The sequence below is a fragment of the Neomonachus schauinslandi genome, chromosome 7 (genome assembly GCF_002201575.2).
Source record: "Neomonachus schauinslandi chromosome 7, ASM220157v2, whole genome shotgun sequence".
NCBI classification, from domain to species: domain Eukaryota; kingdom Metazoa; phylum Chordata; class Mammalia; order Carnivora; family Phocidae; genus Neomonachus; species Neomonachus schauinslandi.
In genome coordinates this window covers 19,118,285-19,141,868 of record NC_058409.1, presented here as the reverse complement: position 1 = coordinate 19,141,868, position 23,584 = coordinate 19,118,285, and the positions used below count along the sequence as shown (strand labels likewise).

The 23,584-nt window shown below is 42.4% G+C and overlaps 1 protein-coding gene across 3 annotated transcripts in view; it reads right to left on the bottom strand.

Moving 5' to 3' along the window:
* Window positions 1–21,842, bottom strand: part of LMNB1 (lamin B1) — a 58,170-nt gene extending 36,328 nt beyond the window's left edge. For 2 of the 3 annotated variants that reach the window (XM_044916700.1, XM_021701767.1), the window contains exon 1: window positions 16,238–16,970. In XM_044916700.1, the coding sequence (XP_044772635.1) occupies window positions 16,238–16,596 (359 nt within the window). In that variant the 5' untranslated portion in view covers window positions 16,597–16,970. Of the gene's footprint in view, window positions 1–16,237; window positions 16,971–21,799 lie in introns of those variants that run through there. The other variant, XM_044916701.1, reaches the window with a different exon arrangement.
* Window positions 21,843–23,584: the final 1,742 nt, after the last annotated feature.

Here is a 23,584-nt window from a genome sequence, read left to right as displayed (position 1 = left end):
CAGAGAGAGAGGAATCACAAGTAGGCAGAGCGGCAGGGAGCAGCAGAGGGAGAAGCAGGCTCCCCGCTGAGCAAGGAGCCCGATGTGGGACTTGATCCCAGGACCCCAGGATCATGACCTGAGCCGAAGGCAGACGCCCAACGACTAAGCCACCCAGGCGCCCCCTTTTATTTCTTTTTCTTGCCTAACTGCCTCGGCTAGAACCTCCAGTACAATGTTGAATGCTAAGCGGTGTGACTGGGCATCCTTGTCTTGCTCCTGATATTAGGAAGAAAGCAGCCAGTCTTTACCATTAAGTATGATATTAGCCATAAATTTTTTATAGATACTCTTCATCAGGTTAAGAAGCTTCCTTTAATCCCTCATTTGAATATTTTTATCATGAAAGAACAGTACACTTTGTCATATGTTTTTTATGCATCTATTGAGATGGTTGTTGCCCTTCATTCTATTAATACGGCTTATTGCAGTACTGACTCTCACAGACTGAACCAACCCTGTATTCCCAAGATATAACCCGCTTGGTGATGGAATGTAGTCCTTTTACAAGGTGGTAGGTTTGGTTTGCTACTATTTCGTTTGGGGAATTTTTGCACCTATACTCCTAAGGGACACTGCTATGTGACATTTCCGTGGTCTGAACTTTCTCCAAAGGAGGGGTCCAGTGTCCATTCTCCAGTTTGCTGGGTGTCATGAGGCAGGTGTCTGTAGCAACCGCACCCTGCACTGACACATGCAAAGACCTAAATACATAGAAAAAGAAATTAACTTGGAGCACAAAGGAACTGGGAAGGAAATAAAGACTTCTGAAAAGATAAGAGGAAGTACTGCATACATGAAATTTAAACAAGATCAAGACAGTATAAAGAAACATCAAGAGAGTACAAAGAAGCTATGAAAAATTTTTAACAGGGCAGCAAAAACTGGAAGATAAAATTGAGAACATCCAGGAGAGAAAAATTTTTAAAATAAGAATGCTAAAGAATCAATTTAAGAAGTCCAACACCTAAAAAAAAAAAAAAAAAAGAAGTCCAACATCTAAATAACAAGAGTCTCAGACAGTAGTAAAATAGGAGAAAATCATGAATAAAATAATTTTTTAAAGTTTCCAAGGACTGATGGACATGAATTTCCAGACTGAAAACTACCACCATGTGACCAGCAAAATGGAAGAAAAAGAGATCCACACCAAGAAACATCCTTAAGAAATTTCCGAACTGGGGGCACCTGGGTGGTGAAGTCAGTTAAGTGTCCAATTCTTGGTTTCTGCACAGGTCATGATCTCGGAGTCATGAGATTGAGCCCTGCATCCAGCTCCACACTGGGCGCCGAGTCTGCTTGAGATTCTCTCTCCCTCTCCCTATGCCCCTCCCCCCTGCTTGTGCATGCTCTCTCTCTCTCTCAAATAAATAAGTAAATACAGGTTTTATTTATTTGAGAGAGAGTACGAGCAGGGGGGAGGGGCACAGGGAGAGGGAGAAGCAGACTCCCCACTGAGCGGGGAGCCTAACAGGGGGACTTGATCCCAGGACCCTGAGATCATGACCTTAGCCGAAGGCAGACACTTAACCAACTGAGCCACCCAGGTGCCCAAATAAATAAATCTTAAAAAAAAAAAGAAAAAGAAAATTTCAGAATTGGACCAAAAAAAAAAAAAAAAAGATGCTACAAGCTTTCTAATTTTTCACTCATTAGTACTTCTTAGCAACAATAAAAGCTAGAAAACTATAAAGCATGCTTTCAAAATTCTTAGGAAATATCCTTTACAACTTAGAATTCTATATTCAAACTGTCAATGTTTAGGCAACACAACTAGCCTAGAGAAGCGCACAAGGCTCTGAATGCTATTTCTTCAGTAACATAAAATTAAAAACAAAACAAAACAAAAAGTGATTCTAAATGACTTGATATTTTTACAGTATCAAGTCTTTCTATATAAATTAGACAAAACTAAGTGGGGGAAAAAATGCTATCTTCATAGGTAATCAAAAGACTGGGTACAGGGAAGAAAAACGAAGGACAGAACTCTAATGAGTTCTGTTGGAGATTATGTTCATAGCACACACAGGCATGGCTGCCGTTAACACAATAAATATATGTGTTCCTGAAAACTCTTAACATCTGCAGACACTAGAGTAACAGATCAAATGGGAAAATAAAGTTGGAACAACCCTCTCAAAACCTATGCAGTTTTCTAGCCACAACACCAGCAATAACATAAATAATTAATAATGAGTACCTCAGGAGATGACTTGGACAACCCTGGTAAGGAGTGTAGTGTGGCTACAACTACCTCGAGAGATGCTTATAAGTGCACAGGAGCAGGCATGCTGGCTTGCAGGAACTGAGACAACAGACAGACGGAGAGCTCTGAACAGACCCCCAACTAGAAAAGCAAAGGGAATGCACCTCTCTGGGAGAGGGAACCCCAGGAGCAGGCACTCACTTTTGATTTTCTTAAAATAAAGTTGAAAAGCAGAAACAGACCCATAAATATGGAGAACAAACTGAAGGTTGCCAGAGGGGTGGGGCATGGGGGGGGGGGATGGACAAAATGGCTGAGGGGAAAGGGGATACAGGCTTCCGGTCACGCAATGAATGAGTCAGAGATGAAAGGTACAGTATAGGGAATACAGCACTGGTATTGTAACAGAGTGTACAATGGTATTAAAATAGAGTTATACGGTAACAGATGGTAGCTACACTTGCAGTGAACACAGCATTATGTACAGAGCTGTGAAATCACTATGTCATACACCTGAAACTAATGTAAGATTGCACGTCAAGTGTACTTCAATTAAAAAATAAAAAATAGTAAGGGGCCCCTGGGTGGCTCAGTCCGTTAAGCGTCTGCCTTCGGCTCAGGTCATGATCCCAGGGTCCTGGGATCAAGCCCCACATAGGCTCCCTGCTCAGTGGGGAGTCTGCTTCTCCCTCTGCCTCTGCCCCTCCCCACCCCCCCATCCTCTCACTCGTGCCCTCCCTCTCTCAAATGAAAAAATAAAAAAATCTTTAAAATAAAATAAAATAACAAAATAGAGTTGAAAGTGGAACTGAAGGCTTTCTTTACCTCTGAACTCTACTCCTGATATTCTGGTTCCCCTTTACTAGATAAAGTCATATATAAATCAGTACAACCTGCAATTACGATAATATCATTTCTGTATTTAAAAGCCACATTTGAGCTAACTGGTGTTAAAGAAGGATTTGTAGCAACACACTGAATGAATACTTTAAAAAAACCAAAAACTGATCTAAACCAATCTAAACTAAAATGTAATGTACTAGGAGGATAACAGGAAGAAAATATATTATGGATAATAGAATGAAGAACTCAATTCCCCATCTTCCATAGCACAAAGTCAATAATGTCATTTAGATACAGAAATAAATACCAAACGAGCAGTGAAAATAAATGAAGGTAACCTTTTCTCATGAGAAGCCTTGGGAGAACTGATAAGAGTCCTTAAATTATGTACACACATAAACACTGCTGGGTAGTCCTAGGTTGGTTAGTTTGTTTTTCAAGGCTCATATTAAAAACATCTGATAGTCAGGGAAGACTTCCCTAAAAAATGGGTACAGTGGACATCTGAGAGATGAGAAATTAACCCAAGGATGAGAGAAGTCCAAACAAAGGAAAGCGCTTTTGCGAAGTTGCTATTAAGAGGGAGCATGGTAGGGGCGCCTGGGTGGCTCAGTTGGTTGAGCGACTGCCTTCGGCTCAGGTCATGATCCTGGAGTCCCGGGATCGAGTCCCGCATCGGGCTCCCTGCTCGGCGGGGAGCCTGCTTCTCCCTCTGACCCTCCCCCCCTCATGTGTTCTCTCTCATTCTCTCTCTCTCAAATAAATAAATAAAATCTTTAAAAAAAAAAAAAAAAAAAGAGGGAGCATGGTAAACAGGGTTGAATAAAGGACTTCACAGTGAGGGGAGAGAGCAAGACCAAGTATAGTGAGAGATGAAGCTGGAATCAGAAAGGAGCCAGCTCATGCAGGGAAGAACTTTGAGGTAGGATGACCACTATGTCCCAGTTTGCCCAGGACAATTTCCATTCATGACAGTTGTCCCAGCATAATTTATGGCTTCCTCTTTCACACATAAGTATCCCTATTTGGATACTAACTTAACATGGTCACCCTGCAATTGGGTAATACTGAGGGTTTCAGTCTTTATCCTAGAAGCTACTAAAATGTTTTAAGCAAAAGAGGTGAAGTGCATTATCAGACGGATAAGTGCTCTGGTCCCCTACCCAATATTTTATGATATAAAGTTCAACTGAGAATCTACTTTGAATAAACCTCTAAGAATGTCTCCTCTTCAGAGCCAACATTCTTGTACAAGTAATCTCACAATCTCTTTCTTCCCACTCCTTCCTTAATTATCCCACTTCCTTTGATCCTACCTCCCTTTACTAGCATTAGGCACTCCTCACAATCAACAATAACCTTCCAGCCACCAAAGTTAATAGATACTTTTAGGCCTTATCATACCAAAACTACACTAGCATTCCTTCAGAAATCTCCTTGTCCTATGACTCAACCTTGTTCTACTTCTCTATTACTTACCATCTCCACTGTGGGTTTTTCCTCTCTCTACCTAGTCCTCCCATGTAGATGTTTTCCATGTCTTTGCCCCCTTCTCTTTTGTCTTTATCCGCAAATATCACCCATGCTCCTAAAACTGTACCTCCAATCAAAGTCTCTTCTCAGAGCTCCAGGAAAGTACTCTAGATTGCCAGCTAAGATCTCCACCTAGAAGTCCAACAAGCAACACTAATTCACCACTAACCCTGAGTAGGTCCTCTAAACCAGTTCCTTATCCATCAAGCTCTAAGAGCAACACTTTCCCCAGGCACCCAAGCAGAGAAGCAGAGTCAGCCTAGACTCTTCTCCCCAATCTCCCAGGCTTAGCATCTCTTAAATGCACTTTCTGTCCTTTCCCACTGCCTGCCTGAATTCAGGAGCCACCTCATAACTTGCCAAGTGTCCTTATGGACGTTTTACCTCTATTCTTTGTTTCCTCCACAGAATGGCCAGACCATTCATCCATTCATGTTACTTTTTTCTTGAAGCTCCTCATTTCTTAAAATTCAACTGTCCTCTACCACCTACATACATATATATTGCTCTAATTAGATGAAACGACTTGCCATTCAGGAAAACACCCTCTCCTAATGTTTTCCAGCCAACTCGTACTTACTTAGCTCCCAACACTTAGCTCAGACTTCAATGCCTCCCCAGTCCCCTTGGGATATCTTTCAAAACTTCAAAAGGCTCCCAGTTTGCCTTAAGTGGTAGTCTTTTCCTCCACAGCACCATGTGGATACCTACCATCATAACACTTATTACACTGTACTAACATCCTGCATTTACATTATCACAATAGCACAGTCTTTGTTTTCTGCCTTGCCCACAAGACTGTAAGCAACTTGATAACAAGGACTGAGTGTCCCATCTATTCCCAGCATCTGGGTCAAGGCCTGGCATATAGTACCATTCCACAAATGTGTGCTGAATAAAAAATGAAAAGAACATTTCTCAAAAAAAAAACTTTTTTAAATTTAAATTTAAAAAAACAGTTCTTTCATGAATATTAAAGACTTAGAGCTTTTAATTCCTCTTAAAATTACTATTAAGGCAGAGAGTAAAGGAAGAAAGTAGCTTTTTAAGAAAAGGTAAATTCATCTTCAGTAATTCATCTTCACCCTTTCCTTATTAGCAAGTGAAGCTGTCCATTAGTATTTCAAACAGCTGTTTCCATTTCTGCACTCTACTGACAAATCCAAAATTACCTCCTGGGGACTATGAACTATCACTGAGAAGAATGCACATCCAGTACCATTTGCAAAAATAACCAAACAGACCTGAAAATCAACTGTCCCATGTAAGGGTTCAAGTCCCAATGCAATGATAGTGCGTGGTGAGCCTGCTTCAGGTTGGTAAACCCATAGAACAGCACTGATGTAGGGATTACATGAAATGGCACAGGGGGGCACCTGGCTGGCTCAGTTGGTGCAGCACGTGACTCTCGATCTCCAGGTCATGAGTTCAAGGCCCATGTTGAGCACAGAGCTTACTTTAAAAAAAAATTGAAATGATCCATGTATAAACTCTCTGGCAATGCTAGAAGACAGAGCTAGGACTTATTTTAGCTCTACCATTTATCTGCTAAGTTCTCTGAACCTCAAGTTTCCTCACTCATCAAACAGGTTATCATAAGGCTTAAAAGACAGTGTCCATGAAGCATCTAGCATCGTGCCTGGCGAACACGGTAAGCACGAAGTCAATGTTAGCACTTTCTGTCCTGTATCTTGCACAAGTACTTTAATCTCCGTAGGTCTCAATTTCTGTATCCACAAAATGAGTTGGTTAGATTGCACGATCCAAGACCTCTTCTAGCAGCAAAAGGGTTCTAATTCTGTGTTCAATAAATCCAAATACAGTGAAGGCAAACAGTTAAAATGTAAAAGAACCAAGTAAACAGATTAGCTAAGGAAAACAGTATTTATCATCTAGGCCTACACCAAAAATATCAGCAAAAACCTAAGATTATAACGTGAGTTTTGATTGTTTGACCCCTTTATGCCAACAACATTAGCATTATGATATAAAAATGATCAAGAACTTGGGGCATCTGGGTGGCTGTTGGTTAAGGGTACGTCTCTCGATTTCGGCTCAAGTCATAATCTCCGGGTCCTGAGATCAAGCCCCATGTCAGTCTCTGTGCTAGGTGTGGAACCTGCTTGGGATTCTCTCTCTTTCTCCCACCCCACCCCTCTCTTTAAAAAAAATCAAGAACTAGAAAAAATTTCCAAAATTAAAATTAAATTCCTCTAAACAGGAAATGGACCCTCATCTGCTGCTGATGGCATCAAGAATTGGCAAAATGGTAATTACTTTACCCAGTGGTTAACATTTAACCAGTAAACTAGTTAACATTTAACCATTAAGTTAACCAAAAGAAAAAACCTGTTATACTGTCAGCAAGAGAGAAGAGGATAATCGTGGTGCTCTAATGGCCTCTGAGAAATTGGGTAGATATATAGTCACTGTGAAGCATACATCCTTGATCACTGTAAGCTAAGTGACCAATAAAGTTACCAATATATCTTTAAAATGTGTTAAATGATAGTACAGTACATTTACTGACATGTAAAGATATTCACAAAATAGTGCTGCATGAAAAAAGGTTACATATCAGTATTTATCAAGAATGATTTTGTTAAAAAAAACATTTTTTGTTAATAATATGGGTATTAACAGGAAAACTTCAGAGCTTTTTTACGGAACTAAGGGTGATTTTAATTTTCCTCTTGGTGCAAACCTGTCTTTTCTAATTTTCCATAAAACATAATTTTTGTATAATAAAAAGGCTCATTTTTTTTTAATTTCCCCAAATATAACAGCCAACACACAATCCCCTTCCCACAGAAGTACAGTGAAAAAAAGAAGTTAAAAACCCTGATTAGGAAGCTTCCTTAGATCCCAGTAATAACTGGGAACTTCAGTTAGGCTCCCATCACTCACTTGACGCCTCAGCCTCAATCTCACTATTTGTGAATGAAAACAGACCTACACTTATGATATAAAATTCTAAAGATCTCTAACTCAGACATACCAGAGGTAATGTCATCTGGACAAATTAAAGAACAAATATTAACAGACTGTGCAGAGGGAAAAAAAAAGATTCAGCAGCATATTTTTATAACGCTTTATCTTTTATTCCATGTTTACTTTCTTAAATCTGGGTACACTAAAAGATTATCTAGTTGAAGGGATTAAACCTAGGGATTAAATTCCAACAACTCCAACAGGTATCTTGCTCTACCAAACATCCTTTGAAAGCACAGGAAGGAAGTGTTATGACAGTTTAATTACTTAGGATTTGCTTCCTAGACTTTAACACCAATTCTAGGGGTTTCATCCTTCCATTTATTCCCCTGAAAACTAACTTTAGCATGCAGGTTTATAGCTCTTGTATTAAGGCCAGGTGTTACTGTCAACTTGTTTCTACCAGAGCAAAATAAGGACATGAACAAAAGACAAGTAAAACATGAAGGTTTCTGTTTTCCAACTAATCATCCTATGTACAAAGAAAAATTCCCTAAAGCAGATTAGCATTTAGTATTTTAGGTTTGAAAACTGAACAAGAATGTTAAAACAAGCCTACAGAGTTGTTTACCCTATGACATTTCCTAAATTTAATTCCATCAGTGACTAAAATATGTAGAAAGCCAACAAAGGAAGTATATACATGCACTAAGTCCAAATATATAGTAAATTCCAATGCCCCTCCCTCCCCACTAGGAAAGTAATAGGAAAAATTATTTTATATTTACATTTCAGTACTCTTTAAAATGGCTACAATTTTAGCAATATTCCTTGCTAAAATATTAGCAATATTTTATACAAATACTGCTGGGTAAAAATTCATCATTATGACACAAGTAAATAACAGGCTAAAAAATGGTTTAAGTTTCTTAATTCTTCCTGAGACTCTGAAAACTACTACTCACTCCTAATCCTAATTATACAGACGAGGAAATGCAGACTCAAAGAATTAAAGTACCTGCCCCAAGTCACAAAAAATAAGCTGCAACTTCATGTAGTACTCCTGCTTGATACTACCCAATCTCATGCTATTGTGACTGACAGCGTCCCAAATATATTTGTTAGCAGCAAGTAAGTACCAGTATGCACTTTTAAATGAAAACATGCAAATCCAAATGTAATAACAGAGCAAAATCAAAAGAATGTTATTTTGCCCAAAGAAATATACAAATAGGTTTAATCCCTCAACCGCAAATCCATCTTCCTCAAAGCAATGGTGCTTGGGACTGGAGACAGAAAGTCAACAAATCTTCAGGTGTATATATACCATGAAGAAACACAGTCAACATTATACTCTTTGGACAAAAAATAAACTTTTATTTTCATTTAATTATATTTAAAAAGAAGCACCATTTGTTTTGAAAAGGCAAGAAATTATGCTTTAAATCATTAGATTTTGTACATTATCTCAAAGATTAATTTGAAAACAGTGGCTTTGAGGCCTAATACCTATAAAACATGAAACTATTTCATGAGACATTCTTTTTAGTTTTTTTAAATGGACAGTAAAACTGGCTCAGCATCTTAAACAACCCTACAGCATCCATTATGTTATATACCAGTAAGCCCCTATCACCACTTTCCTAATTAATTCGTAACTCTCCAAAAGAGAAACTTTAGAGTTAATTTTGCACCTTTTCAAGCTTTAAAATCTACCACAAAACAAATGAGGAATAAAAGACAACTTCTAGAACTTGATGAATCCAGTGAACTTAATAAAAAGCAATCAGTTTAAAAACACAAATCCAGGGACACCTGGGTGGCCAATCAGTTGAGTGTCCAGCTTTTGTTTTTGGCCGAGATCACGATCTCGGGGTCATGGGATCAAGCTCTCTCCCTCCCTCCCAGTCTGCCCCTCCCACCACTCCCACTCATGTGCTCTCCCTCTAAAATATATAAATAAATAATATCTTTAAAAAAAAAATAAAATAAAAACACAAATCCATATTCTCCTATATGCACTTCCAGAGTTTCTAAAACCTAAAATTTTCATTAATTCATTTGCTGATAAAACCTGACCTAAATGGACATGAGGCTATTTTTAGTCATCTTTCTCCACTTACTATAACTATTAATATCTTTCCTTGCAGAGGGCGCCTGGGTGGCTCAGTTGGTTAAGCGACTGCCTTCAGCTCAGGTCAGGATCCTGGAGTCCCGGGATCGAGTCCCGCATCGGGCTCCCTGCTCAGCGGGTGGTCTGCTTCTCCCTCTGATCCCCTTCCCTCTCGTGCTCTCTGTCTCTCATTCTCTCTCTCTCAAATAAATAAATAAAATCTTTAAAAAAAAAAAAAAAATCTTTCCTTGCAGAAATACCTGTTTCACAATGGAGTGCTACCCCCCAGACCCCACTGGGGATATCCTATATAGTACATGCACATTACCTTCTTTAAAATTCAAAGTGTTTTTACTTTCAGAACACACCTGGCCTTAAGGATTTTACACAAAAAACTGGGAACCTGTAACACCGAAAAAAAAAATTGTACCCACAAAATTAGTTACTGAACTACCTACCAACAAATTTAATTCTCTTTTATCTAGCTTCCCTGTATAATTAGTTAATAGTGAAAGTCAATCTTCCCTTTTTGTTTAAAGTGTTGACTGATAGCACTCATCATCATTCTTAGAAATTGTTGCCCAAAAAAGTTTCCAATCAGTATAAACAGGTTTGGACTGAATCAGAGTAGCTATATCTTAGATCTGAGATGTTTTTCTGTGATAGACCAAGTGTATGGAAGCTATTGTCAAATTCTCTCCAGCAGGACCAAACGTCTCCACGAATTCTTCTGTCTTTGAGGTACGGTGTGTGCTGAGGAACCAAAAAGGGACCAAGTAATTTTAGAATCTGTATTTTTTTTTAAGATTTTATTTATTTGAGAGAGAAAAAACAAGAGAGAGAGAGCATGAAGGGGGTGCACAGAAAAAGGGACAAGCAGACTCCCCACTGAGCAGGGAGCCCTAGGTGGTGCTCAATCCCAGGAGCCTGAGATCATGACCTGAGCCAAAGGCAGACACTTAAGGGAATGAGCCACCCAGGCGCTCCTGGAATGTATAATTTTCTTAACCCACCTACATGATACACTAATTACAAAGACTCTAAATAAAAAACTAAGAACAGAAAATAATTATCAAACAAAAGAGTTAAATGGACCCAAACAGACAAAAAATTTCTTCCTTTTCATCTTACAAATTATACTTCAATTATTGGTCAAAATTAAACGATTTGCAAGATTTCTACATATAGGCATTAGCCGCCCCACTATACCCTAATAAAAAGGCAGTTAAGTATGCCACATGAAATAAACCTAGAGCATCAAAGTGAACTGGGAAGGGATCATCAGCAGACATTCCAAAAAATTTCTAGAAGATGAAGAGTATATAAAAGTACATATCACAAAACATGCATAGAAGGACTACAGGGAAAAGTGCGGGAGACTCAAAATGGGGCCATTAACTCATGGAACAGCTTTGCACCTGATCCTCCTCAGCTTATCTTACCCTAACTACAGGCTTTCCAACAAGTTAGTCAAGGGCACAGCCCATTCATACATAGAGGTCCTAATTTGTCCTTGCATCAGAAAAGGCAGGGAAGGAGCTACCTGAACAACTAAAGCAGTGATGCTCACCCATTCATTTATAAATGGTGACAATCAAGGATCATGCACATGACAAAAATCACTTGCAAAAAAAACCAAACCAAACAAAAGGAACAAGTGACCAGGGAGGGAAAAAGAGATAATCCAGTAAACAGAAAAGAATTTAAAAAAAAGAAAATCCTAAATATTATCCTCAGACAGAATAAAGAAAATAATGCATCCTTAAAACAGAAACAGAGTGAATGAAAGAGAAATACCTGTACAAAAAGATTTCTTGGAATTAAAAGTATGACTTCAGCCTTTACAACATCACTACTGAGCTACAGAAGAGTCAAAATAATTTCTGAGAATGGGAAAAAAAATCATGACACAGAAGTGTTCAACATCTCCACCAGAGAACAAAGTAAACAAAGCACAGAAAGTATGGAATAAAGTAAGTTTCCCAGAGCTAAATAAAGATTAAGGCTTTAAATAAAAAGAAACTATTGGCAACAGTAAGAATGCATAATGGAAATATCCATTCCTAGGCTCACCACCATGCAATTTCAGAAAATCGGGATAAAAGAAAATTCCAGAGCTTACACAGAGGAAAGGCAAAAGCAATTACCAAAAGAAAGTAACTGTGGGGCGCCTGGGTGGCTCAGTTGTTAAGCGTCTGACTTCAGCTCAGGTCATGATCCCAGGGTCCTGGGATCAAGCCCCACACTGGGCTCCCTGCTCAACAGAGAGCTTGCTTCTCCCTCTCCCACTCCCCCTGCTTGTGTTCCTGCTCCCACTATCTCTCTCTGTCAAATAAATAAATAAAATCTTAAAAAAAAAAAAACTGTGACTGGCATCAGACAGAGATTACAACACTGGATGCTAGAAGACAATGAAGCAATATGATAATTCCCAAGTTCTGAGGAAAAAATGCTGAACCAGTATTCTATACCTAACCCAACTATCAATCAATCATGAGACAAAACAGTTACTTTCAGACACACAGGACTCAGAGTTTACATCCTGCCAATTTTTCTAAGTTACTTAAGATGCTCTCCAACAAAATGAGGGAAGACACCAAGGAAAGGAAAATATGTGATCTAGGGGGAAACTGGGTCTAAATCGGGTTGATTCCTAGGATGTCAGCTGCACAGCATGTCTTAAGTGCAGAAAGGCTCAGGGGAAAAAAGAATAGTTATGTAAAATATATTACAATTACATATCTTTAAAAAGTCTTCTTTATGTCCATCGACAGATGAATGGATAAAGAAGATGTGGTGTATATATATATATATATACATATATATATATATATATATATATATATACAATGGAATATTATGCAGACATCAAAAGGAATGAGATCTTGCCATTTGCAACAACGTGGATGGAACTGGAGGGTATTATGTTGAGTGAAATAAGTCAAACAGAGAAAGACATGTATCATATGATCTCACTGATATGAGGAATTCTTAATTGCAGGAAACAAACTGAAGGTTGCTGGAGTGGGGAGTGGGGTGGGAGGGATGGGGTGACTGGGTGATAGACACTGGGGAGGGTATGTGCTATGGTGAGCGCTGTGAATTGTGTGAGACTGTTGAATCACAGATCTGTACCTCTGAAACAAATAATGCAATATATGTTAAGAAAAAAAAAGAAGAAGAAGGTAGCGGGAGGGGAAGAATGAAGCGGGGGAAATCGGAGGGGTAGACGAACCATGAGAGACGATGGACTCTGAAAAACAAATTGAGGGTTCTAGAGGGGAGGGGGGTGGGGGGATGGGTTAGCCTGGTGGTGGGTATTGAGGAGGGCACATTCTGCATGGAGCACTGGGTGTTATGCACAAACAATGAATCATGGAACACTTCATCTAAAACTAATGATGTAATGTATGGGGATTAACATAAGAATAAAAATAAATAAATATAAAAAATAAAATAAAAAGTCTTCTTTAGTCAACAAATGAAAAGGCCATTTTAGGGACAAAACTGTACCCAAAAAATCAGGATTGGGGCACCGGGGTGGCTCAGTCAGTTAAGCGTTTGACTTCGGCTCAGGTCCTGATCCCAAGCTTCACACTCAGTGGGAAGTCTGCTTGTCCCTCTGCCCCTCCCCTCTCCTACCTCCCCCTCATGCATAAGCTCTCTCTCTCAAATACATAAATAAAATATTTAAAAAACATTTTTTTTTAATATCAGGGTTGAAACCTCAAACGAAGTAAAACGTGGAATATTTTGAGCAACTGATGGCATGTTTGAAAAGAAAATGCATCTGATGCGGACAAAAGGAATATACATACAGATTAAAAAAATTTTTTTTAATCCCAGCACACTAAAGGATATCTCAGGGGATATTATTTTCAATTTTCAATCCCTAAACAGGCCTTCCTTAACCAAACCATCCCTTCACCCTCCTTTATTTTTTTTTTAAAAGATTTATTTATTTTAGAGAGAGAGCTCACCTGCACATGTGAAGGGGAGGAGCAGAGGGAGAAGGAGAGTCCCAAGCAGACTCTTCACAGAGCAGGACTAGATCTCACTACCAGATCATGCGAGACAAAACCAAGGGTCAGACACTTAACTGCGCCATCCAGGCGCCCCACCATGCTTTATTTTTATTCCTCTAATACCTGTTATTACCTAATATTATACCACAAACATTATTTTATCGATTCTAATACACATATTCTTCACTTTTTATCTTGCTGAAACTAGCATGCATCTTACAACCCATACATAGCATTTTTTCCACTTTAATTGACAAATAGACACACATCACTGTGTAAGTTTAAGGCATACAGCATGATGGTCTGATTAAAATATACCAAGAAATGATTAACACAATAGGTTCAACTAACATCCATCTTCTCATGTAGATACAAAAAGAAGAAAAAAGGGGAAAAAATTCTCCTTGTGATGAGAACCATTAGGATTTAGCCTCTTAACTTTCCTATATATTGTATGGCATGATGACCTATAGACAGTGTGTTATACATTACATATCTCGTACTTATTTATCTTGTACTGTGTGTATGCTTTGACTCCTTCCTCCATTTCCCCCTCCCCCTCCAAACATACCATTTTATAACTACCGTCAGCCAGGTGGCAGTCTTGTTATGGTGTGAAAAACACTCAGTTAACTTTTGAAAAGATTATAAAAGCATCAGCCCCAAAATGCTTCAGATTAGATGAAACAGGACCTTTATCCATTTGCTGGGTATCGCCCAGCTGTACTCAGCAACATAAGATCAGTAATTTATTTAAATTTATTTAAAAATCTCTGTAATCTCTGCACATAAAACAGTGACTGGCACATAACAGGTACTTAACCTGTCACATTTAACATCTCTGAAACAGAAATGAGTCCAACAGAATGGATCCTACACAGGTGGTTCTAATGTTTTTTTTCTTAGTAGTACATACAGTAATGGCAAGTCATTACATGCAATGGCATCTAGGATATGAAAAAATTCAGTGACAAAAAAATACAAAAATTGGACAGTACAAAAAAAAATGGACAGTGGAGTGAGTGAAATGACCCACTTCAAAAGATGACTCCAAAGGTTGGTAAATCCAAGAAATAGAAAAATAAGCTTATTACTGAGTTATGAAACTAAACACCCAAATAAATAAAAACAAAGAGAGCTAAACACAATTGCCTCCTGGAAAAAGCAGAATGTCACCCGTCTTTCACTATAAGCCAATCTACAATTATTTTTTTATCAAGTGCACTTACTTTTTATGAACCATTTTTGAAATACTAATAAGGTGGGGAAGTAAAGATGCACACATACAAAATCATAGAGATTGAGACAGGGGCATTCACATAGATACAGACAGAAAGACATTAATGGGAAGAGTCAAAGTCAAGAGTCAAACATATCCAGAAATTTCAACGGACAATGCAGGATGGAGACCATGAGTTCCGGAAGCAAATTTAACAAATATCTAAAGCATGACATCAACACTAGTTGCGTACTGATTATAATTATGCCATTTTGCTCATCGGAAAGTCAAGGTAGGCTCAGCAAAGCCTTGCAAGTTTATCCTCATGCTCCGGACTGAAAGCTCAGACCCCCTTAGGTGTAATAATTACAAACTCAACCTCTCCACAACACTTCACACTGCAACAACCCTTTCCCCTGCCCTGGCCGGTCGTTAATTACAATGACAGACGCGGGGGCTGAAAAGGTCTCGCCAGTACCAGAAAGACCCAAGTGACTACATTAAAGGGGTGCACAAGCTCGGGGAGGAGACTGCTGCTGGGGGGGTAGGAAGTCCGCGGATCAGAGAACGGTGGCCATGACATGCAAAAACCCAGCTTTCGTCGTCAGGTCCACAAAAGCACCCAAGGGAACCTGCGCCTGACTTTGCAGAAAGAAAGGACACCCTTCCCCGAAGAAAGCTTTTAAAGAGCTTAAACACCCAACTTGCCCTAGGCGGGCAGAGGCGCGCAGTTCAGACCCCGCCCCTCCCTCCCCGCCCAAGACAGGCGTAGAACGATTGCAAAATGTCACAGGGCCCAGATTGAGCGCGCCAAAGCGGGACCCACCCCCGGGAGACCGGGAAGCGGGAGGCAGGTCCCTCCCCTTCCTCTCTCCGCCCGCGCAGAGCTCATTCATTCTTGAGGAGGGCAGCCCATCTTCCCTGGCCGGCTATCCCTGCACCGCAAACCCACCAGCCGCTTTGTCTCCCGTCCGGCCGGAAACCGGAGCGCGCACTCGAGCGCGCGCCCAGACGCCACCACCCCGCACCTGGGGCCCGCCGGAGAACCCTTCTAAATCTCGGGGTGCGAGGCCCGAAGCCGGCCGCTCCTCCTTGGCGGCCTCAGGTGCGCGCTTCGCTCTGTCCTGCTCGGTAGCCGGGAGACGGAAATGTGCATCCCGGTCGCACCGTCGCTACAATTCGAGCCCCCTCCGCGACCCCTGTCCCCGCTAAGAAACACCTGATTCTCCTTCCGAAGGGCGTGGGCACCTGGCCCGGCTCTCCTGCCCCCCTAGCTTGAGTCCCCCGCCTTTTATGTGAGCTAACGCGGCCGCCAGGCGGGCACTCACTTGAGGACCAGCTGGTCGTGCTCGGCTTTGAACTTGCCCAGCTCGATCTGCAGCTTGGCGCGCTCGCGGGCCGTGTCGTCGAGTGCGCGTCGCGCGTCGGCCAGCTCGGTCTCGTACAGCGCCTTGAGGCCGGTGAGCTCGCGGCCGCGCACCTCCTCACGCTCCGTCACCTGCAGCTGCAGCGCGCTGTTCTCCGTCTCCAGGCTGCGCACCTTGTCGATGTACACGGCCAGCCGGTCGTTGAGCTCGCGCAGCTCCTCCTTCTCCTGCAGCCGCGACAGCCGCGTGGGGCTCAGCGGCGTAGCGGGGGCGCTGGCGCGGCTGCCCGACCGCGGCGGCACGGGGGTCGCGGTCGCCATGGCGGGCGGCGGGGCGACTGGCGGGCTGAGCAGAGCTGGGAGGCCGCGGGCAGCACGGGACACGGAGGGGGCTGCAGAGGGCGAAGCGGGGGACCGAAGGCACAAACCGACGACCCGCGCCCGCGGAGAAGCCGGCGTGGGAAGGGAGAAGCACCTGGGTCGGCGGGAGCCGGGTTACAGCACAAAGGGCAAAGGGGGAAGACTGCCAATCAATCGTAAACTGCCCTTTGTAAGAAAATATGCACACACACTCACACACACTCTCGGGAAGATTCGGGGCGAGGGTGACCGGGAAGGCCGAGCAAGGTCCGCGCGCCGCCGCCGCCGCCGAGTCTCCCGCCCGCAGCACTTTGTTTCCTCTCAGGCGGCGCGGAGCGACTGGGGGGGGGGGGGCGAGGGGGAGGGAGCAGGGCGGCGGGGGGCGGAGGTGGCGCGGGCAGTGGCGCCGCACTCTCCAACATGGCCGGCGCGCGCCGGCACCTCCACGTGACCGTCGCCGGCCAATGGAGAGCCGGCGGCGCGCTCCGGGGCTCGGGGGCCGGGCCTGTAAATTCAAAATCGGGGCCTCGGGCAACCGTCAGCCTGGCGCGCGGGGCTGGGCGTGGCTGGGGAAACGCTGAGGGCGGCGGAGTGGGGCGCCGGGGACTGATCGCCCGGCGGCCCAGGGCCCAGCGGCGGCCGGGCCTTCCCGCCACCCCGCGAGGACCCCCGGAGGGGCCGGGCCTGCGAGTGGCGGGAAGGAGCCCCGAGGTTTTCCGGGGCGGGTCCGCGCCGCCGCCCACACCCAGCGGTTCAGGGAAATTCAAACATAAACGGCCTTAACAGCCACACGCAAAGCTCCTAGAGGCCGGGACGACCGCGGACGTTGTAACCTTATCCCCGCCCGGGCGGACGGGGCTCGGAAAAGGGCCTGGAGGCCCGGGCGCTGTGGAGTTACGTCATGGGCTCTGGTGTTCGGGGTTCAAAACCCACCGCGTGCCGGTGCCAAATGCAAGCCTTTATTTTTCTCTCGGAGGGAAAACGGTGTATCCCAGCACCTCCTCGCTGTCAAATTGACGTATGCGTGCGTGTCTTGAAGCGACCGAGCCTGCAGAAAGACCAGAAACCCTGACTTGGGGTCACAAGTGACATTAACGTGTGAAGGAACCCGCACAAGCTGCCAAATTGTCTTGCTTCACTAAAATCCAGTGCATCAAAATCTAAACGTGTGCAAATTTAAGGAGAAATGACTTCTTGCTTTAAAAAAAAATGATCCCCCAAAATGTAACTGACAAGTAATTCTAGTAGAATGTCCATTAATCGCTTTGAAGAGTTTTCACTTTCAGGCTAACGTTTCCTGGAATTTACTGTGCCCTGCACCGGGCTTTTCGTGGCTTATCCGTCCACGCGGCCGCTCTGTGGTGGGGGAACTGTATTATTTCCCTTTGAAAATTCGCCCATTTAATAGACGAATTTCCTTAAGGCTGCCCGGGAGGGACAGGACGACGTTTGAACCCAGACAGTTTCAGTCAACTCCAGAGCCTCGCCCTTAACTATAACCTAGAAGGCCACCTCATAATCTAGTGGGAACCCATCTGTAGAGTAATGACAGGTTAGCTACCTTAATAATGGTAGAAATGAAGACCAGGATGTTCTTTAAATATTAATCAAGTCGTGTACATAAGAATTAGTGAAGGGCACCAGGCTGCATATCACCCTGGAGGGATTTCTGGGCACCCTGAGCGAAGATGATCTCATTAGTGGTTCTCCTTTCTGGCCTGTTACCTAAAATACCTCGCTGAGAAAGACTTGAAAGGCTTGTATCTTGAAGTTGGTGTTAGTTTAAAAGTAAATACTCAGTTTTAATAACTTAAGAAGGTCTTGAAAATCCAAATTACTGGTGAAAATCCAAATTACTAAGGAATGTGAGCGCTGATCCAAGGTGGTAGAATCTAGCCCTGGAACGTAAGCCCACCTCCTGGAGGCCCTTTCCACTACCTGGATGGTTTGGTTTTCACGCCATCTCCCCTTTGCCTCAGCCTTTTAAAAAATATTTTTAAGTATTTTCTTTCCACCTTTGAAGTGTCCAAACTGGATGTGAAGTGATTTCAGGCATGATCTCTGTTACTCTCAAGCCCATGAAGCTTTCTCTTGATAGAATCCCTCAATTTCCGATTGTGTTTAGGAGACTCAGGTTATGTCCTCTCATCTGAAACAACAAAGACACTGGAGTCAGACAGTTAAGGATTTGCTATTGCTAGCTGTGTAACTATGGAAGTTATTCCTTGGTTTCCTCATAGGAAAATGGGGATGATTCCTACCTTGCAGGGGGTTTGTAAAGATTAAATTTTAGACATATAATATGGGATGGCTAGTAATTCTTTTTTTTTTTTTTTTTAAGATTTTATTTATTTGCGAGAGAGCACACAAGTGGTGGGCAGAGGGAGAGGGAGAAGCAGACTCCTCGCTGAGCAGGGAGCCAGATGCAGGGCTCAATCCCAGGACCCCGAGATCATGACCTAACCCCAAAGAAGACACTTAACTGACTGAGCCACCCAGGCACCCCCTAGTAATTCTTCCTAGTAGTAATTCTATGTCTCCAATCAAAAGCAATTTTAAAAAATGGGGGAAAAATGGAAAATCTCTTAGCCATAGAACTAAGAAATCATGCAAACATTGGGTCAGGTACTTGACTAAACATACACTTCCCTTATTCTCTTGGCTGTTCTCATGCCTAACCCTGTACCTGGAGTATTTTCCAAACCTGTTCTTTCATAATAAGTTTGTCCAGCCCTCTTCATTTATATAAATCCTGTGATCCCATCACTGCCAATGTTTTCCCCAATTAATTAGAAGAGAGGTAACTATGTAAGTTTGGGAACAGTGCTGCTTCATTTACAAGGGCAATCATGATTTCAAATATGCTGCCCTGTTTTTCCTTCAAACTGTCCATTTCGGGGCGCCTGGGTGGCTCAGTAGTTAAGCATCTGCCTTTGGCTCAGGTCATGATCCAAGAGTCCTGGGATCAAGCCCCTTATCAGGCTCCCTGCTCGGCGGGAAGCCTGCTTCTCCCTCTACCTGCCACTCCCTCTGCTTGTGCTCTCTCTTACTGTATCTCTCTCTGTCAAATAAATAGATCTTTAAAAAATGAAATAAATAAACTGTCCCTTTCTTGTCAGGGCACATGTTCTGATTATTGGTTAGGCCATGTATATATGGCCTATATATATATATATATATATATATATATATACACCCACCAAGCCTCAACTTGCCATGACATTGTTTCCCTCTTCAACACTCTTCCCACGGCACAGAGCTACCTCATGACATAGAGACAACTTATTGGACATTTGCCCTACTTTCTGTATATCATTTGGATCTGAGACAGCAAAATACAAGATACCTATCATACCTGGACAGAAGGCGCCCCAACTAGGATGGGGGGTGGGGAGGCAGGAAGAATGGAAGGAGATAGCGAAAGCTCACAGTAACCCAATTTGTACAGGGAGAGAGACAGGTGGCAGAGAGCGGAGCATGCAGTGCAAACAAATGGGCTAGCAAGGGCTGAAGTACAAAACGAAAAATATTGCTAAATGGTATCTCCTCGATATATACGATCACTGAATAGATCGCTGAATAAATGCAAGAAGAAATAAATCAATACATGGTCTTTTACTAGGCCACATTGTTTCTATTTAATACACTTTGCAAAGTTAATACTGTTTCCAGTTCTCATTAAAGCATAACAATAAATCATGTTTCAAAAGTTTGAGTGGGGTGCCTGGGTGGCTCAGTTGGTTAAGCGACTGCCTTCAGCTCAGGTCATGATCCTGGAGTCCCGGGATCGAGTCCCGCATCGGGCTCCCTGCTCAGCGGGGAGTCTGCTTCTCCCTCTGACCCTCCTCCCTCTCATGCTCTCTATCTCATTCTCTCTCTCAAATAAATAAATAAAATCTTTAAAAAAAAAAAAAAAAAGTTTGAGTGACTATCCAGCATCCCTTCAAACTCTGATTTTTATTTTTGTGTTTTAAAAAGAGCCAAAGAGTTTTAAAGCTGTCTTTATCATCTTCAAAAGCATTGTTCTCTTAGCAAAGCTGCATGAAATTTACATACTGCTCAAAGTCATTTTCCAAATTGCTTGTTGAGATTTGGATATTTGGCAAAAGTAGAATTGGCAGAGTTCTTTTAACCCAGTGATTCCGTCTTAGTGATAACTTAGGATTTAGTTGAAAAGAGAAACCAATTTGCATTCTTGCATTTCAGTTTTATTTTATGCCAAATTATGGTCATAATGCTGCTTTACTTATACAGGTTCTCTTTTTTTTTTATGTAGTGTTCCATGATTCATTGTTTGTGTATAACACCCAGTGCTCCATGCAATACGTGCCCTCCTTAATACCCATCACTGGGATAACCCATCCCCCTACCTACCTCCCCTCTAGGTTGTCTTTAAAGCATTTCTTAAATTAGTATTTATGCATCTGGTTTTTAACAGTTTTTTTGTTAATCCTACAAAGGTATGCCCCTTCCCCCTATATTATGCATCTTTACCTTTAGAGTGGTAAAAATAAAAAAGACTGAAGTCAAAGTGTAAGGTTTATTTATACATAATTCAGCTGTTTCTACTCTGATTGGAACTGACCCTACTCAAAAGTTAAGGGCTTTCCTTTTTCATGATCAAATCTTTAGTCTTTGATGGATGGTTTTATCCCTACCCAATAACATTTAAGTGTATTCATTTAAATTTAAACTACAGAGGTGAGACTTTTCTCACCTAAAATATCTTTGTTTCCTGACCCTACAGCTGAGTTCAAGAAAGCAGATGAAAAAGGAAAATATGATACTCCCATAATTGATGTACTAAAATAAAAGAATGAATTTTCAACCAGATGTCCACATGTTCTTCATTACCACAATTTTGGGGTACCATTCTTCTCAGGATGGCATTGTAAAACCAGGACTAAAGACAATCACACCATTCTCAGTTTTTAAGTTTAATAGCTTTGATATAGGTAGAGGAATAGATTTGAAAAGAAAGGTGGTCTGGCTGAACGAGTTCCCTCCATTCCATTTTCACATCCCTACCATCTCTTCTCCAATAAGAGCCTCCTGACTGGGGAAGGAAGGAGAGTTTGTGGGAGTCACCGTCTCTTGTCCCACCCCTGGGCTGAGCTGAGGGTAGGAGTTGAAGATCCAAGAATAGAGGTGGTTTGTGCCTCACAACAAAGTTCCCTGTTCTTCCTTCTTGCTGCGGCAGAGCAGAATCCAAGAGCAGCCTTCTCTAGAACCATGGTAGCAGCCTCAAAAAAAAAAATGGCAGCAAGGGGTATAGGAGCAATAAAAGAAATGTCGAATAGTCTAACCTTCTGTGATGGTTAATTTTGTGTGTTGAACTGAGCTGGGTGACAGTGCCCAGATATGTGGGCACACATTATCTGGATGTTTCTGTGAGGGTGTTTTGCATGAAATTAATATTTAGATCAGTGGGCTTTGAGTAAAGCAGATTGCCCTCCGTAATGTGGGTGGGCCTGGTCCAATCCGTTGAAGGCCTGAAAAGAACAAAAGACTGACCTACCCCAAGGAAGATGAAATTCTAACTGCAGACAGCCTTCAGCCTTGAACTGCAACAGTGGCTTTTCCTGGGTCTCCAGACTGCCAACCTAGCCTGCAGATTTTAGACTTGCTCACCTCCCTATTCACATCAACCAATTCCTTAAATTTCTTTGTCTATATATACATATCCTGTTGAATCTGTTTCTTTGGAGAATCCTAAGATACCTTCCCTATGTCCATAAGATGTAGAAGAGGTTAAAAAAAAAAAAAAGCCAACAGATTGAAATGAATCAGTGGGAGAGGGACGATACAGACTGACCTGGGTGAATAGGCCCACCCAAGGCATGGTGGAGCCGTACACAATTCAGCAGAAGCACCGTGGACAGAAGTGACAGAGGCCAACGAGCTCAGGAACCATGAGAACCACATCTAGAAAAGGCCAGTACAGAGTAGAGACTGAGCAAAACCAAAAAGCAGATGGCTCTCCCTACAGCTGTTAAGAATCTCCCTGGACTAGGGCGCCTGGGTGGCTCATTGGGTTAAACGTCTGCTTTTAGCTCAGGTCATGATCCTGGGGTGCTGGGATCAAGCCCTGCATCGGGCTTCTTGCTCGGTGGGGAGCCTGCTTCTCCCCCTCCCTCTGCCTGCTACTACCCCTGCTTGTGCTCTCTCTCTCTCTGTCAAATAAATAAATAAAATCTTAAAAAAAAAAAAAGGAATTAGACACTTAAAAAAAAAAATCTCCCTGGACTTAGACTCAATCTCAGGTAGGACTGGAAGGATGAAAAATCTGAGGGGTATTAAACTTGAACGTGATTGAAAGATAAATCTAAACTGGTCCAGGCCCCTAAGAGATTGAAATCCCCATCATCAAATAGTCCCCTACATCTCTTTACACTGCTTTTCTCCACCAGTAACTTTTTTTCCAACACAAGCTCTTCTCCGCAAGTTAGAAAAGCTGGCTTCTGGGCACCGCAAGCCTAAGTTCTCCTAGTAGCTCACAATGGAACAAATCTCAGGAAAACTGATTTGATTGCTTGTTCTGGTCGTGTGCTCAGCCCTGAACCAATTACTATGTCCTCCTTGGCCAGGCCGAGGCCAAAATCCAGCACGTTGATAAGCAGGGGGCAGGGAGATTGGGAGTCAAGGCTATTATCACTAAACCACATGGGATGGGTTCCATAAAGAATGAGGAATGCAGGGTGCCTGGGTGGCTCAGTCGGTTAAGCGTCTGCCTTCGGCTCAGGTCATGATCCCGGAGTCCCTGGATCGAGTCCCGCATCGGGCTCCCTGCTTGGCAGGGAGTCTGCTTCTCCCTCTGACCCTCCCCCCTCTCATGTGCTCTCTCTCTCATTCTCTCTCTCTCAAATAAATAAATAAAAAATCTTTAAAAAAAAAAAAAAAAAAGAATGAGGAATGCATCCCAAAAAGTGATAAGTGATGAACAGATGCT